Source organism: Equus asinus, chromosome 4 (genome assembly GCF_041296235.1).
Source record: "Equus asinus isolate D_3611 breed Donkey chromosome 4, EquAss-T2T_v2, whole genome shotgun sequence".
NCBI classification, from domain to species: domain Eukaryota; kingdom Metazoa; phylum Chordata; class Mammalia; order Perissodactyla; family Equidae; genus Equus; species Equus asinus.
The window spans coordinates 110,470,601-110,487,760 of NC_091793.1; the positions used below are offsets into that span (position 1 = coordinate 110,470,601).

At 40.2% G+C, this 17,160-nt stretch overlaps 1 protein-coding gene across 1 annotated transcript in view; it reads right to left on the minus strand.

Annotated features, from left to right (window-relative positions):
• The window catches only part of TLK1 (tousled like kinase 1), a 136,957-nt gene extending 133,357 nt beyond the window's left edge, over positions 1 to 3,600 (minus strand). The window contains exon 1 of the mRNA XM_014846602.3: positions 3,018 to 3,600. Within this exon, the coding sequence (XP_014702088.1) occupies positions 3,018 to 3,156 (139 nt within the window). The 5' untranslated portion in view covers positions 3,157 to 3,600. The remainder of the gene's footprint in view (positions 1 to 3,017) is intronic.
• Positions 3,601 to 17,160: the final 13,560 nt, after the last annotated feature.

Consider the following 17,160-nt stretch of genomic DNA (forward strand, 5'->3'; position numbering starts at 1 on the left):
ATATTATATAAATTCCTAAATTCTAATAAATTCCTAAATCTTATAATATTTAAAGGCATATTTTATTTGCAATCAAGTAAAACTATTAATATGATAATGAGAATAGGGTGAGAAGGGGAGGAAGAAAGCTAAAATATGGAACAATAAAAATAATCAGATCTTAACCTTAGATCTTTTTGGTTTGAAATATATCAAAACTTCAAAATAATTAATTTTTGAGATACTTTGGCAAATTTTTAAAAATAGCCCGTTTTCAAAGTTAAGTTTACTTAAAAGGAGTTCATCACATATATAACCTTTATAAATGTACATATACATATACGTAATTCTTTTAAGTTTAAAATGTTCTTTTATATATTACATTAAATTGGCTCAATTTTTCAAGAAACAAAGTTTGTTCTCTCCTTGATACATACATTCAAGTTTAATTAACATTAATGGTTCTTACTAGCAGTCACCAGAAGCCTAAAGCTCTCTCAATCTGCATCAATTTATACAATACACTAGCATGCGTACCTGAAAAAGATGCTAAATACTTGTTAAAATAAATAGAAATAGAGGGGCCAGCTGGCGGCGTAGTAGTTATGTTCACACACTCCGCTAGGTGGCCCAGGTTTGCCAGTTCGGATCCCAGACATGGACTTACATACCGCTCATCAAGCCACACTGTGGCGGCATCCTACATACAAAATAGAGGAAGACTGGCACAGATGTTAGCTCAGGGCCAATCTTCCTCACCAAAAAAATAATAAAAAATAAAACAAATAAACAGAAACAGAAACATCCCAAAGGAAAACATCTCCATGGTGATACCTGGGGCTTCATATATACAATTCTTGTTAGCACTAGTGAAATCTGAGACTATATCTTCAAGATGAATATATAACCCTAGAGAGGATTAGCACAGTTTTAATTTACATGCTGGTCGGTCAAAAAGAAATGTTCCATTGTGGCCACACAGGTAGTTCATGTGAAGTATAACTTTCACAAAAGCATGTCGTTATTTCATTAATTAGTAGAGACTCACTGGTTTCGGTTACATAAAAATCTATTGTAATCTAAACTGCTGGAAAAAATTCTGGTCATTTGGAAGTTCAAGCTAAATTATCCCCACCCCTCAAAATTTTCAAACATCGGGAAAAGTGTAAATAGCATAAAAGTTTTTTAACTAGAGTTGAACTAACCTCAGAAACTCACAATCTAGATTTTGCAGCTCCAAAACTACTAATGCTGATAATGGACATTACAGATGAACAATTCAACACTACGTCCTAACTATTTAGTACAGCACCTGGCTCACAGAAACGGCTCAATGAATATTTGAGAAATGAATGAAAAAGGTCCTGACATTAAAAAAAAAAAAGAGAAAATAAGACAGTCTTTTCCAAAACCATCGTTTAGTCATTCATAACACTATCATTAAGCATCTCAATGAAACTACAGACAAAAGTAAAAACACGCTAAAAACACCAATTGCTCTATTTACAAAAGATTTTAAAATATTCATTTACAAATTTTCAAGTGCAAAAAGAAAAATCACCAGATGCACTAAATTTGAGTTAGTCAATAAATAAACTTTTATTTTCTAATAACCTGAACTCAGTGTTGGGGGTGAGACGGAAAGGGGAAAATGTCTGTGAATGTATTCAGCATGTTTAATGGATGCCATAAACCAAACCTTTCCATGAATTTTCTAGAGCAAATTCATGCCAATCTTTGAGCCTATTGTCACTTTCACACATGCTCACGGGAACAAAATGACAAAGAATGCTATGCCTGAACCACTGGATTCAGGGCACAAAACACTTGATTAAGAATTGTCAAGGCTGTAAGTAGTAAATATTGACAGATATTTTCAAGATAAATTAATCCCACCCATTCCTACATAAACCAAAGCTCCTGATTAAAGGATTCACTAGACTATTGGACTTCCAGGCGTTGTTTTTTTTTTTAATGTGACTACAGTCTCCCTGTGTGACACAACTGGGAGTGAACAACCCATTTACCAATTGCTGAACACCGCTAAGCGTTTTCCAGACAAAAGAGCGTTAAAAGTGATTCCATGAACATTTACTCTTCCCCCATAAATGCCTGTTCTCCCAAATTTCATTTTATGTCGTATATTAAAGTTAAATACACCAAGTTGAAATTTCAGTCAAAAGCACTCCGGTGTCTCACTAGCTGTGTAACTGCTACATCTGGTGGCAGCACACTTGCATGCAAGAAGCCAGAAAACTTAGAAAACAATTGTAACCGATCTGGTGCGTGTTTGCAGTAACCTTTACGCAGATATTTCCCACAAAACCCACGGCCCTGTCAGAGAAGAACAGTAGCCTACTTGCAGTAGAGAGATAACGCACAAACACGCAGGAGGTGATGGCGAAGGAGAGAAAGTTGCAACCATCTGGAGGGGTGGCTTAAAAAGCCTGCCCACGAGTCAGTCTGTCGTTTAAATTGCTCTAGGGGGCCAGGCAGGGGATCAAGGTCGGCTCTGATAATGTCAGCGGCTCTGCCCAAAGGGCAGAGACCGTGCAAGCGAGGGGCATCCTCCAGGTCCCGGGCAGCAAGGCTTGTAGAACGGGGACCGCCTCTATGGGAGGAGTGCGCGAGGGAAGGGGAGGGGGCTCGAGGATGAATGCTTCAACCGGAGGGAAAACCCACCAGAGACCGGAGGCCAGGAGGTTAAGAGTACTGAGTGTACTAGCAAATGGAGCAGAAAGGGGCTCGCGTCCGGGGGGAGGCTTCCCACCCTCGCAGGACTGGCTCTCAGGTACCCAGGCGAGTCTGGGCGCCGCGCCTCGCCCCGTCCCCTCCAGCGCGCACCCCCTCGTCCGTCACCTCCGCCCCCCGCGAACCACCACCCACAGCCAGCGCACTACGTCCCCGGAGCCGGGCGGCCTCGCGTCCACCTCGCCACCATCCCCCACCCCGGGGCAGGGAGAAGAGCCCCGCGGGGCGCGGGGGCCGCGGCGCGGGAGCGGAGGCCCGCGAGCGGGCGCGGGCGCGACGGCGCTTACCTTCCCTGGGCCTCCCGGATGGCGGCGTGTGATTCAGCAGGGACCTGGCCGCCGCCGCCGAGCCCGGGGTTGGAGACGTGGAGAGCTGGGACCAAGATGGCGGCCCCTCCAAACTTCCACTGCTACTTTGGACACTCATCAAGCTACTTTCTGAGAACCCGACTCCCCCCCTGCGACGGCGGCAGCGGCAACGGCACCGGCACCCGCCTCCGTCATGGCGGGGGCCGCGCTGAGGGCGAGCGAGAGAGCGAGGGCAGGGAGGGGAGAGTCAAGGGGATGGGGGAGGAAACCGAGCAGGGGGGAGGTGGGGAGGGACGAGGTGAGGGGAGGAGAGGGGACGGGGAGGAGGAAAAGGGGGAGAAGCGAGGGAGCAGGCGGGCGCGCCGGGGAAGAGGCGGAGGGAAGGAGCGCGGCGGCGGAGGCGTCGAGGGGGCGCCCGCCGGAGCCGGGGTCGGAGCGCGGGCGGAGCGCGGGCTGCGCCGGCCGGAGAGACTTCCGCGGGCGGAACCTGCCGGCACCTCTGCAGTGCGTCGGCCCCCGGCGTCGCCCGGGTGGCGGCGGCGGGCGGTGGGTGGCGGCTGAGGCGGCGGGGTAACCTCTGCATCAGTTACAGGCGGCGGCGGCGTCACGCGCCGCCTGTGCAAACACTATCGCGAGGCTCCTGCGCCTCCGGTAGCGGCGGCGGCGGCGGCGGCCGCGGGAGCAGGCATGGGGGAGGGACCTGCCAGGGGTTGGGGGCGGGGGGGGTGCGGAGGGCGAGCGCGCGGGGGAGGTGACGCGGGCGCCCGACGCCCCCGGCGTCCCCGCGGATCGCAGCGCGGCGCGGGAGCCCCGGGCCGGCGGACTCGCGTGCGCGGGGGCGGCCTGCCCGCGCCGGCCGGAGGGAGGCGCGCCCCCGCCGCGCCGCTCCGGCTCCCGTGCCCGCTCCGCTGCCACCTGACTCCCCCTCTCCCGCGGAAGCGCGCCTGGCTCCCGACCCACCCCCAGCCTGGGGAGAAATGCTTCTGCTCTCGCTGGCTGTCGTTTCTCGGGAGTTCTCTGTGATCATTTCTCAAAATGGAACTGAAAAGTTGAGAGTGGCTTTTTTTCTTGCCCCTCTGTGCTGTGCGACAAAACCTGTGTGCGCCTCCCTGTCTGCGGAATGGGAGTGATTACCGAATAAAAGAGCTAAGAAAATTTGGGGGCGGGAGGTGGAAATAAAACTTTATGAGTGTTTTCTAATAAGAGAAAGAATCTTTACCGGTGTTGTGCACTGTGTGTGTGGTATTAGCAGTTCTTTGTTTTAAAACAGTAAGTGGAAAATCTAAATAGGAAAATTTTTTTACTGGAGTCACATATTTAGGAAAACTAGTGTTCATCTTGTAGAAGAGGGTATGGTTTCTAGAAAGTTCCAATTTGTTTCCAGTGCCACTGCCGAGAACTGGCTACAAAATCCCAAAGCAAATGGCAGCATTTGCTAAAGTTTATAGATACAATGTAGCTTTCTACACACCCACACACGTACAGACACACCAGGGATTGGACATCTTGTACATAAAGGAGCAGTCTAATAGTTCAGGAAAAATACAACAAGGTTATTACTCTCCTTAAAAAAGCAAATTGAATAGAACACTAAAAAGATTATGATATAGAGCGACTGTACAGGCAGGAGGAAATGGCATGATTACCAGGGGGACAAAAATGTCATTTCTATTTTTTATTTTTATGACTTTGCGTTTCTCATAGTCATGTTTTGTTCGGATAAACTATCTTACTAGAATAGAAGCTTCGTTGTCAGTTATCTCCAGAAGTAATTTTAGTTTTCTCATGCTTCAGATTCTTCAGTGAGGTTTTAGTCATCTTGTGCTTTTCAAACTCGAGGTGAATCTTGCAAATTATACAACTTTGGTGAGGTATAATTGACATAAAGTAAACTGCACATATTTAAAGTATACAATTTGATGAGTTTTGACATGTATACAACCCTGAAACCATTTCTACAATCAAGCTAATAAATACATCCATCAGCCTCCAAAGTTTCCTCTACCCCTTTGAGGTTCCTCTTCCACTCCACTCCCATCCCCAAGTAACCACAGATCTGCTTTCTGTCACTTAAATTAGTTTGCATTTTCCTGAATTTTAGATAAATGGAATCATACAGTTTGTACTCTTTTTGTCTGGCTTATTTTATTCATCATAATTATTTTGAGACTCATCTACCTTATTGCATTTCTCAATACTTCATTTCTTTTTATTGCTGGGTATTTATTCTGTTGTATGAATATACCACGCTGTTTAACCATTCACCTGATGGTGGAAACTTGCATCATTTACACTTTGTGGCTGTTACAAATAATGCCGCTATCAACATTCATGTACAAGTCTTTGTGTGGACTTATGCTTTCCTTTCTCTTGGATGCATACCTAGGTCCTTACCATTAGATTTTTATACCAAAGTATATGCACTCTAAAGGGAAATAGAGTTCCTCTAAGGACATCTAGATAAATGTATGCCCTTTCTGTATTTTAAGAGAAAGCTTACTCAGCTGATTGTGGTGAAAAGAGCGTAGGACAGGAAGGAAGTCAAGGAAGTCAAGTCAAGTCTCAGCAGGTAACAATCGTGCTTGATTCAATGTTCTCATCTGTGAAAAAGAGATTAGAGTCACTAGGTGATGTCTAAAGCTCCTACGAATTCCCAGACTTTATACAGAGCTTAGCTCCTCTTAAGAGTGGTAAACAAAACCCAACCAAAGAGATCTGATGATGGGTTATCTCCCTCCCAAACCTCTCCAGAGCTTCAGGTTACCTTTATACCAACCCGAGTTACTATGCAGACTGACTCCTTTCACTTTAAATGGTAACTAGAGGATCACAGCATATACATAATCCAATTACTTTAGATATATTTTTGTTATGAGTGCTGCCTAGGAAGGACAATTAAATGATTGATTCCTGCTTTCTTGTAGCTTATGATAAAGATAGTCAACAGTGACTTATAAAGAGACTACTGCCAGCAATAGAGAGCTAATTAAATAAACCGTGGTGTAGCCTGAAAATGGAATGTCATGTCATCATTTACAATCGTGTCTTCAAAGAATACTGAAAAAGATGATAAAATTTTCACGCTATAGTAAGTGAAAAAGTGGGTATGATCCCAATTTGTTTGTAAGTATGCGTAACAAATGACTGCAAGGATGCAGCCTAAAAAGTTAATGGCTAGCCTTGGGTTGTGAGATTACATAATTATTCTTTTCTCCTTTACGCTTTTCCATATTTTGTACAATACACCATGTATTTCTTAAGAAATTTAAACATAAAAGGGCCTAGAGACAAATTGTGCAAATTTATAATTTTATAAAATGATTATGATGGATGAAAACTTTTAAATAGTAAGAGGCTCCCCCACACCTTGCACATCAGCTAGTACATAGGCATTGAAAAAATGTTTGATAGAGAGATGGGATAGCTAGAGCGATAGCTTGCACAACAGAAAAAGATACAGAAATGTCAAGAGAGTTCAGATTTAGACAGAAGAACACCTGCCACTCTATGGGGAAGGAGAAATCTCAAGAAAAGATAATTAGGAGGAAGTTTTTGGCAAGCTTCCTTGGGGAAATATTCCCAGAGGGAAAGGCAGCATGAAAACACAGGAGTGAACTGAGCAAGTAAAAGGAGAATGAAGTAAACCTGCCTAGAAAGAATTGAGAAGACACTGGGGAGAATGTTCTTTCTGTGAATTGAGTGCTCCATGAGTACAGACTCAAGCCCCTTGTGGAGTGCCTGGCACAGACCAAGGGCTCTGTCATGTTTGTGGAATGAATGAATGATGTGGATCAGTCAGCTGGGATACAGGTGAGGGAGCAATGCAGGAGAAGAGGTCTTCAAGGATCTCCTGATAGAAGGTCATATACAAAAGGGCAGGTCTGAGCCCTGATCTATAAGTTGATCATAATTTGCAACTATGTTTATGAGACTCTTTTCAATTTATATACCATAGAAAATATATTTACAAAGCATCCAATGTTATAGATACAATAAATGCATTTTATACCTCTCAACATTTGATTCCTTCTCAATTTGAGGAAATAATTAATGCCTAAGCCCCTTTCCCCCAAACCAACCAGAAATGAGCCCAAAGACTGGCTGAAGTGTCCTAAGTACTCCCCCTATAGTGGGGTGCTGGAGCCAGTTTATACTGCCCAGAGAACAGATTGTATATGCGTCTCCTCAACTCAGAGTTCAATGATGTCACATTGGTAGCTTGATATTGGCCATGGTAAGAGTATTTACAACTCCAAAGTCAGCAAAAGTGGCAGATCAGGGCTTCCTCATCAGCACACCACTGCTCCCATAGTGCATAGGTCATTGCCTTACTGTCCTCCTCCATTTCCCCGCCTTGGTTGAAAGCCCAGGGAGGGCAAGGACCTTGTCTGTCATGTTTACAGTTGTATTCCCAACATCTAGCACCTGCTGGCGTACAGTTGGTGCTAAATTTGTTGAGCCAATCAATTACCCACATAGCTGGTTAGCAAGCACTTGAGTTCCCTGAACTAACCTGCTGGTAAACAATTGGGTTGGCCGCTCTAGCAAAGGAAGAAAGGGCCAAATACTCCACCACCCCCTCACACTTACCCTTCATTGGTCCCTGTTTGTGATTTGGTAAAGTTTGTTGACCTTGTTAGGGTTGCTGGATGAAATATAAATCTTGCATGGGCCACACTTATACTAAAAAATTATTTGCTGCTTGTGTGAAATTCAGATTTAACTGAGTGTCCTGTATTTTTATTTGCTAAATATGGCAACCCTAGCCCTTTTGAACTAAGCAAAAAAATAGTTAATGAGGTATTACCTAGTGAAGATACTATGACCTGGCAATTCCATCCCAAAGAATATATCCTATAGGGGCTCTTGCTCACATGCACCAGGAGATCAGAACAAGAATGTCCATAGCACTATCTTTCGTAGCAGTCAAACACTGGAAACCACCCAACTGTCCATCAACAAAAGAACGGATAGAGTTATATATATTCATATGATAGGATACTATACAACAATTAAAATGTTCACAAGCATAATGCTGATTTTTTTTCATAATGCTGATTTAAAAGAACAAATTAAAGAAGGATGAAGTCAGTTTGATTCTATTTATAAAATATTCAAAACTAAATAATATATTGTTCAGGAATATATGAATATATGGTAAAACTAGAAAGAAAAAGGGAATGAGAAGCCAAAATCAGAGTGGTTACTTCTATCAGGGAAAAGGGGGCATGTGATCATGGAGAACCCCCAGGGACTTCAAAGTCATCACTAAATGCACTCCTTGTTTAGTTGGGTGACAGTACAGAGGTATCATGCTTTTTCTTTAAACTGCATGTATATATTAGGTCTATCCTTATATCTATGAAATATTACATTAGAAATGTTTAGGAAACGAAGAGTGCTGGGCCTTCTTATCACAGTGGACTGAGATACCCACCCTGTCTCCTCTGTCTATACTCACCTCCAGATTTGATTTCCTTCTTTACCCAAATGTACACACACAGATTGGATGCCTGCCCTACCCTCGCGAGCTGCCACCTCAGTAGTCTTTTTTGATAGATTCTTAGACAAATGACTCCATTGCATCAGATTATGAGGAATTCTCATTTCACTGAGTTTGTTCTACCTGCCCTGCACAATTCACAACGCCACTGCTTGAAGATTTTGGTTTCCAAATCTCCATAGAGATAGTTCCAGGGTTTTGTGCATAATAGGTTAGGTTATACTTCCTCTGCTCTCTCTAGCAGTGGAAATGGTTTCCTTCAGGTTTGTCCACTCATTTGAGGACTGGGGGGAGCCTTGGTCTGTACCTAACAAAAACTGGAATTACTAGCTTCTCAAATCTGATTCATTTTGCCTAAAGTTAAAAAGTTATAATAACTTCAGAACAACATTGCCTCCCCCAAAGTGCAGCAGAAGCTGTCCTCCAAGGACATGGGTGTTACGAAATGTTTACAAAAACAAAGGACGAAAAGCAAACAGTGCTCATATAGCAGATTTAAAGTCAACAATGTATCTCGTAACGAAGCAGTCTACTTAGAAAAGTGATTAAGAAAATATATAAAACCAATTGCTATCTAGTGTTCCACTTCAGTCATCCTAAATTTTACTAATTAAACTGAAATATAAAGTCATCACACTAGAGGGAAAAACAAAGATTCCCAAAACCTTACGCTGGACTTTGTGTCTGCAATATGAATGTTTTTGTAGGCAAAGAAATTGATGTTTCTTTTCATAAAAAAACTCAAACATCCTTGATTTTTGACAATATCTTTCCAAGTGCACAATTTAAAGGCTTTCAAAATCACTTAATGCTTTCCCAGCAAATATAAAGTAAGTGTTAAACCTTTCTTAATTAGATACATGGCAAAAAATAAGTAGAAATGTACATAACCTCATACATATTTGGAAACTTGGATACAATACAGAAATGTCAAATATTGATGAGACTTTCTTCCCCCTTCTGCCACCCCCAAAAGAAGTCAAAATGCCACCATGAAGCAAGAGGCAGGTTTCTGAGATACAAGTAATATTCTGCTCCTTAATCCAGGTGCTGGTTAGAAGTGTGTGTTCAGTTTGTGAAAATTCATCAAACTGTACACTTACAATAAAAAGTCAGAAAAACTTTGTTAGAAAAAATAACCTGGCACTTGTGATTCTATTACACACACACCCTTAAGGGAAGGTAAATTTGTTGTTTAATGAGGGAATGAAAAGGAGTATCTTCTTCTTCTTCTTCTTCTTTTTTTTTTTTTTTTGGTGAGGAAGATTGGCCCTGAGCTAACATCTGTGCCAATCTTCCTTTATTTTGGATGTGGGATGCCAACACAGCGAGGTGTGATGAGTAGTGCATAGGTCTGCGCCCAGGATCCAAACCCATGAACCCCAGGCCACCAAAGCAGAGCACATGAACTTAACCACTAGGCCATTGGGCCGGTCCAAAAAGGAGTATCTTTTTAAAAAAGAAAAATGTCATTAATACGAGGGGAAATGAATGGTGTTTTCTTACGGGAAGAAGTGAAGAAAACAATGTCTTAAAATCAATAAACATACAATGAAATTTCTAAAACTACCACTATGAGAAAGTCTTCAAGTAAATATCTATGTAACTATTGTTCTCTTTGGGTACTCAGTGAAGAAAGTTGTTTGGGAATTTTTTATAACCTGTATATTCTTGGTTTTGAAAACAGTTATGGACAGATAAACATTCGTTTCAGGAAATACTTGATGAGCGCCTACCCTGGCTAAAGCCAAGTGCCAGGTGCTGTGGGAGTGCAGTGGGGAGTCAGAGGCCGAGCTTAGAGGTGATGAGCAAAGAATAGTCAGGCAAATGACCCCCATCCAATCCATTCGAGAAGTGAAGCATAGATAAATGGGAGAACTTAGAGGCAAGAGAGATCACATCTGAGGCTTCCTACATGAGGAACAATTTCAGCTGGGCCTTGAAGTGCATCAAAGTGATCTAAATTATTATTTCCTTTTCAAGATTCAAAACATCCATCAGAGCCTGGATCCATTCCATATACCAACTTAAGACTCTATTCTATTTTTTATTATATCTTCAGTTTCATATAGTCTTGAGCTCCTAGTTCAATCTTTGCTTTTTTGTCTTTTTTTCCTTGTTTACAAACCTCAACATGCTTTCAAATCCCTCCTTGAACTGCTTTTTTTTTTTTTTTTTTTTGGAGGAAGAGTAGTCCTGAGCTAACATCTGCTGCCAATCCTCCTCTTTTTTGCTGAGGAAGACTGGCCCTGAGCTAACATCCATGCCCATCTTCCTCTACTTTTTTTGTATGTGGGATGCCTGCCAAGAGGTACCATGTCTGCACCCAGGATTGGAACCGGCGAACCCTGGGCTGCTGAAGCTGAATGTGTGAACTTAACCTCTGCGCCACTGGCCAGCCCCTAGAACTGCATCTTTTAATTTACCATAGGCTTCTCCTTGATCTAAGGGTTGGGATGGGTTAGGAGAGCACAGGGACGCTAGTAACAGAAAGTAATTTTCCTCGATGAAACTAAGTCACCTACTACTCAACGTGCTGAAAAGAAAATTCAGTCAAAGCATTAATTTTATTTCGAATCAACAAAAAAGCGTATCAGGAACATTCTCCCATGGGTTTAACACAATTTGATGAAGCATAAAATCGAGAATCACTGAATCATAAAAAGAACTCACAATTTGGAAAATAGGGGTTGGAAAGAGTTGATGGGGATGTCTAAAACAGACTTTAGCTATAGATACAAGTTAATATAAACACTAATAATGAGAGATGAATTGACGCTAAGTCTAAAATTCTAATAGAAGTATAGTAACAAGATAGTTATATTCAGATTTTATTTATAATCATGGGATTTTTTTTTTGGAAAGCAATTTAGCAGTAAGGATTAAGAGTCCTCTGAAAAATTTATTCTTTTTGACCCACCAATTTCATTGTGGGAATCTATCCTAAGGAAATAATCCTAAATTATATTTTTAAAAAATGTGCTTTTTCTCCTTTTGCACAAAGATAACTCTATTCAACATTATTTATGATAATTAAAAAATTGAAAATAACCTAAATGTACAATAATAAGGATATGATAATAACTTATGGCTCATCTACTTTGTAGAATATGATAAAGTCATTAAAATAATTGTGAAGATTTTATAATAACCAAATATAACTGATTTGCTTATAAGGGCATTTCAGTGAATAAAGCAGCATATAAAAATTATGTATACAATATAGTCTCAATCTTATAAAATGTATATGGTGAAAAGATTGAAAGGAAATATACTAAAATATTCACAGTGGTTGTCTTGGTGTGGTAAGATTATGGCAGATTTTAGTTACTGGCCTTGGTACTTTTCGGTATTGTCCCAATGTTTTACAGAAATAGAAATTACTTTATGAAAAAAAAAATATTTTTTTCAAATGACTGGGTTTACTACCCTAGATTAAATTAATGAAGACCTTCATTTTGCTGAAAAGGAAGGATTAACAGGGAGCTGGGGAAAAAAAATGTTTGATGCCTTCTTCTACATCAAGTTTCCAATGGTAATTGTTTGGCCTTTTATTGGTAAATTAACAAATGTAGATTTTAAAGTATTTGTGGAAAGCTCTCAGGAACCCACTAGCAGAATCAGAGGAACGTCCACCTTCAAAAATCACAGTAGAACATAAGAGCAAACAAAACGAAGTCTGCAGAGCAAATGACAAAAGTGAAAAGAAACAGCATCACAAGTGAAAACAAAGGCACAAAAATACAGCAGTAGCGAGATTAAGCATGATACGTTTAGTTATTAAATTTAGATTCCCTATTAATAGAAAAAGGCTCTCAGATTGTGTTAAAAATTAAAATCCAATACTTTGCTGTTTATAAAAAATACATCTAAATAAAATAGCACAAAAAGACTAGAAAGAAAAGGATGAGTAAAAATGTAAGCAAGCTTGAAATAAATTACAGATAGCATTATTAAGTTAAAATAGAATTCAAAGCAAGAAATCTTAAAGGTTATTTTGATTTGATATAAATATTAGATACCCCAAAAAGATAAGTGGCAATAGACACAAACAATTCACAAAGGGGAAAATATGATTAGTTAATTATGGGATTAGTTAATTATTAGTTACCTCTCTGGTATCTGGTTTTCCTCTCCGCCCTGGACACATGGGAAAACTATACTTCCCAAACTTCTTTCAGTGAGATGGGGCCATGTTACTAGGTATAGACAATGAAACATGAGCAGAAATCTGGTGTGTTCCATCCAGGGCATGGATTTAAGAGTCAGTGTGCCACGACCACACTCTTTCTTCTTTTAGCAGGCATTATAGAGACCACCTAATGATATGAAGTCACAAGACGAAAGTGACCTGGATCTCCTGGCCACTGCAGGGAGCCAGCTGCCCCATGAGTTGGCTCACTGGCACTGGACTTTGCATGAAGGAAAATAAACTTACGTTGTTTGAAGCCTGTGAGATTTGGTGCTTTCTTTGCTATTGTAGCATGGCCTATCCTGTCTTGATTAACACAATAGAGAAACATCAAACTGCCAAAATAATCAAGAAATTCAAATCAAACAATCAGGTACCACTTTCCATCTGTTCAACTTGGGGAAAAAAAAGAACCTTAAAATATTAACACCCAGTTCTGTGAGGGAAAGCATAATCTTTTCAATAAATTCAGCTAGGTCAAATAGATATCCACATGGAAATACATGCATCTTGACTCCTACCTCACATCAAACACAAAAATATACTCCAGATGGCTTGAAGATCTAAATATGAAAATAAAAAATAAAACTCTTAAAAGAAAACATAGGGAAATATCCTCATGACCTAGAGGTAGGCAAAAGTTCCTTAAACAGGACAAAAAATGTGCTAACTGTAAGGAACAAATTTGACAGATTGAACTATATTAAGAACTTCTTATCACCAAAAGACTTGCTTTAAGACAGTGAAGACAAACATAGAGTGGGAAAAGATATTTGGAACACATATATCTAACAAAGGACTCATATTCAGAATATGTTTTAAAGAATCTCCTACAAATCAATAGAGAAAAAAATAATACAGTAGAAAAGTGAACAAACACTTGAAGTTACTTCAGAAAAGAGAGTATCTGAAGGGCCAAAGATATACAAAAAAAATACTAAACATCTTTATTTAACAAGGAAATACAAATTAAAGCCAAAGGAGTTATCACTCACCAGAGAAAGATGAAATGTCAGCAAGCATGTGGAGCATTGGGAACTCCCACACAGCGATGGGAGTGAAAAACGGTAACCTTGGAAAACTGAGGGCAGTAACTACCAAAGCTGAACATATACCCATCTTATCATCCATCATTTCCATTCCTAGGTATATTCCCAACAGAAATGCATACATATATTCATCAAAGGACATGCACAAGAATGTTCATAAAGTGGCAATGTTCATAATAGTCCCAAACCAGAAACTACCCAATGCCTACCAGAATAAATACATTGTGGAACAGTCACACAATGGAATACTATACAGAAAAGAGAATTAATGAATCACGACTAAACACAGTGACGTGGATGAATTGTACAAACATAATGTTGAACAAAAGAAGACAGATATGAAAGATTACATACTATGTAATTCCATTTATATAAAATTCAAAACAAGCAAAACTATTCTATGGTATTAAAAATCAGGACAGTGGTTACCCTTGGGGGTGTATGAAGGAGGCTTCTGAGCTGCAGGTAATGTTCTGTCTCTTGATTTAGCTTCAGGTTACATAGTGTGTTCACTTTGAAAAATCATCAAGCTGTACACACATTTGTACACTTTGGTGCGTGTATGTTTTACTTCAATTAAATTTTTAACATATATAATAAAAATATGTTCGTGCCACAAATACATAATATCAAATATGCCAAGTATCTAGTTAAACTTGGATTCTCATACATTGTTGGTATCAAGAATAAACTGGTACAACCATTTTGGAAAGTAATTCAGATATATATATACAAAACGCGTTAACTAGAGTCTAGCCCTGTGGCATAGTGGTTAAGTTTGGCATGCTCCACTTCGGTGACCTGGGTTTGCAGGCACAGACCTATATCACTCGTCAGTCATGTTATGGCGGCAATCCACATATAAAAAATAGAGGAAGAGTGGCACAGATGTTAGCTCAGAGCTAATCTTCCTCAAGCAAAAAAAGAGGAAAATTGGCAACAGATGTTAGCTCAGGGCAAATCTTCCTCAGCAAAAAACCCCAAAAAGCACATTAACTATATAATATATATATATTTTCCCATTTCTGAGAATATTTCCTAAGGAAAAAATCCAAAATATGGGGGGAGAACTATGAATAAAAATGTTTATCACAGAGCTAAAGTCAACTATAACTATAGCATATCCTCTGGGTATACTTTTATTCAGACACAGTTATGACCACTTTGAAAACTCTAGCACAACATGACAAAAGCTTTTGGTATAATGTAAGGTGAAAAGGAAAAAGGAAATTACATATGCCCAATTATTACAACTAAATAAAGATATGAGTTAGAATAAAGTGACTAAAAAGGAAAACACATAAATGATACATATACAATTTCCCTGCCCAGTCTCATCTGCTCTTATGACTCCAAGAATCACATATGTAATGATGACTCTTAAGTCTGTATCTCCAGTCCATACACTTCTCCTGAGCTTGAGGATATTCAAATTGGTCACTACACATCTCCCCTTGGATGTTCCACAGGTCTCTCAATTTCTTCCTCCTATATTTGTTGTCTGGGGTAGAAATAGGACTGGGAATAAGAACAGAGACAGGGATTTAGTTATCCAAACCAGAGATCTGAGAGTCGTTTTTGTTTTGCCCACTCCTCCTTCCCCAGACCCCCATCCCTTACCATTCCCTAAGTCCACCCTGTCTCCTGAAGAGCCCTTTGAATTCATCCCTGTCCATCCATTCATTCATCCATCCCTCCTCTGCCATTGCCATTATCATTTCCCACCTAGATTATGGCAAAAGCTTTCTAACTAGTCTTCCTGCCTTCAGTTTCAGCCCTTTCAGTTCAATTGCCATGGTTATATTTGTAATACCAAATCTGAGCATGCTTTTCCACTTTAAAATTGTTCCTTGGCTACTCAGAAGTGACTGGATGAAGTTCAAACTCTAGCACAGCCTATGTGAGTCTTTTTTATCTTATTATCAACTGCCTGTCTTTCCAGTTTTACGCCTGGTTACTCCTTCATGGGAATCCCACACTCCAGCCACACCAAAGTTATTACAGTAGCCAAACGGGTTATATACTCTGTTTCAATTCCCTTGCCTTCTTCCAGCTCAGAATTTCCTTCTTCCTCCCACCTTTTCCTGACCTTATTTGCCTGGCCCAACAACCAAGACTCAGTTCAAGGCTTTCCTTCACTGGGATCACAATTTAAATGGTTGTAATCATGGAGTACACCCAATTTTCCATCTTGTTTTTATCACTAACATTAAACATGAGCAATTTTCTAGTTTGCCAAGGTGCTCGTCATAATTATCATTTAACATGCAATATTAAGTTCTCTATCTTCTCTGCTCCCACACTATGCTGCTTATAACCTTTATTATATCACTTATCAATTTGTTTTGTAATTATTTTTTTTACATGTTCACTTCCCTCACTAGGTCTTGAATTCCTTGAGGGCAGAAATTTTTGTGGTATCTATTTCTATATGCCAGCACTAAATGAAAGTGAATGAATGACTAAATAATGGTGGCTCTGTTAGTACAACAGAAAATGGGTAATAATTTTTTTCCTTTTCTCAATTGCCCAAACTCTGTGACTATTTATTTAGATTTAGCATCTTTTAAAAAAAGAAGAAGAAGAAGAAAAAAAAAAGCAGGGGTTTAGAATACAATTTTCAGTATTAATATGTTATCTTAACCACTTAAAAATTTCTTTTTATTTATAAGAAGTCTTACAACTCCCAGTTTTGCTTAATAAGTAGATATATAAAGGAGAAAGACTAGAAAAGTTTTTGTCTCCTGTTCTGTTTGTAACACACTTCATCGTGCATAATTAACAATTAACGTTCAGTTCTTGTCTTGCTAGTCCTTCTAGCAGTATTTGACTCAGCCGATTGCCCCCTCCTCCTTGACCCTCTGTCTTTATTTGACCTCGGGGACACTATCCTGGTTTCCCTCCTACCTTGATGGCTGCTTTTGATCAGTCCTCTCTGGATCCTCCTCCTCTTCCGATCCACTAAATATCGGAGTCCGCCAAGCCTTAGTCTTTGATTTCCTTCTCTTCTCTTCCTACAGTCTGCTACCTCACTCCCTTCGGCCCTGATTCTCAAGCCCAGCTACAAATTGGAATCACTTGAGAAGATTTTAAAATGAATTACCAACTCCAGGCCCCTTTTGTATCCGAGCCTCTGGAGGCAGAGCCAGGATTTCACAGGTTTTTAAGCACCCTAAGTGATTGTAATGTGGGACCAAAGTTGGGGATCACATTGGGTGGCTTTAAATACCATCTCTATGCAGATTAGTTCAAGATATATGTCCCTGGCCCTGAGGTCTCTTTGAACTTCAACCTCAAATATCCAACTGGTTCTCAACAGCTTCTCTGGGGCTCTCTAATAACTAGTATATTCAAAACTGAACTCTTGATATTTGCCCC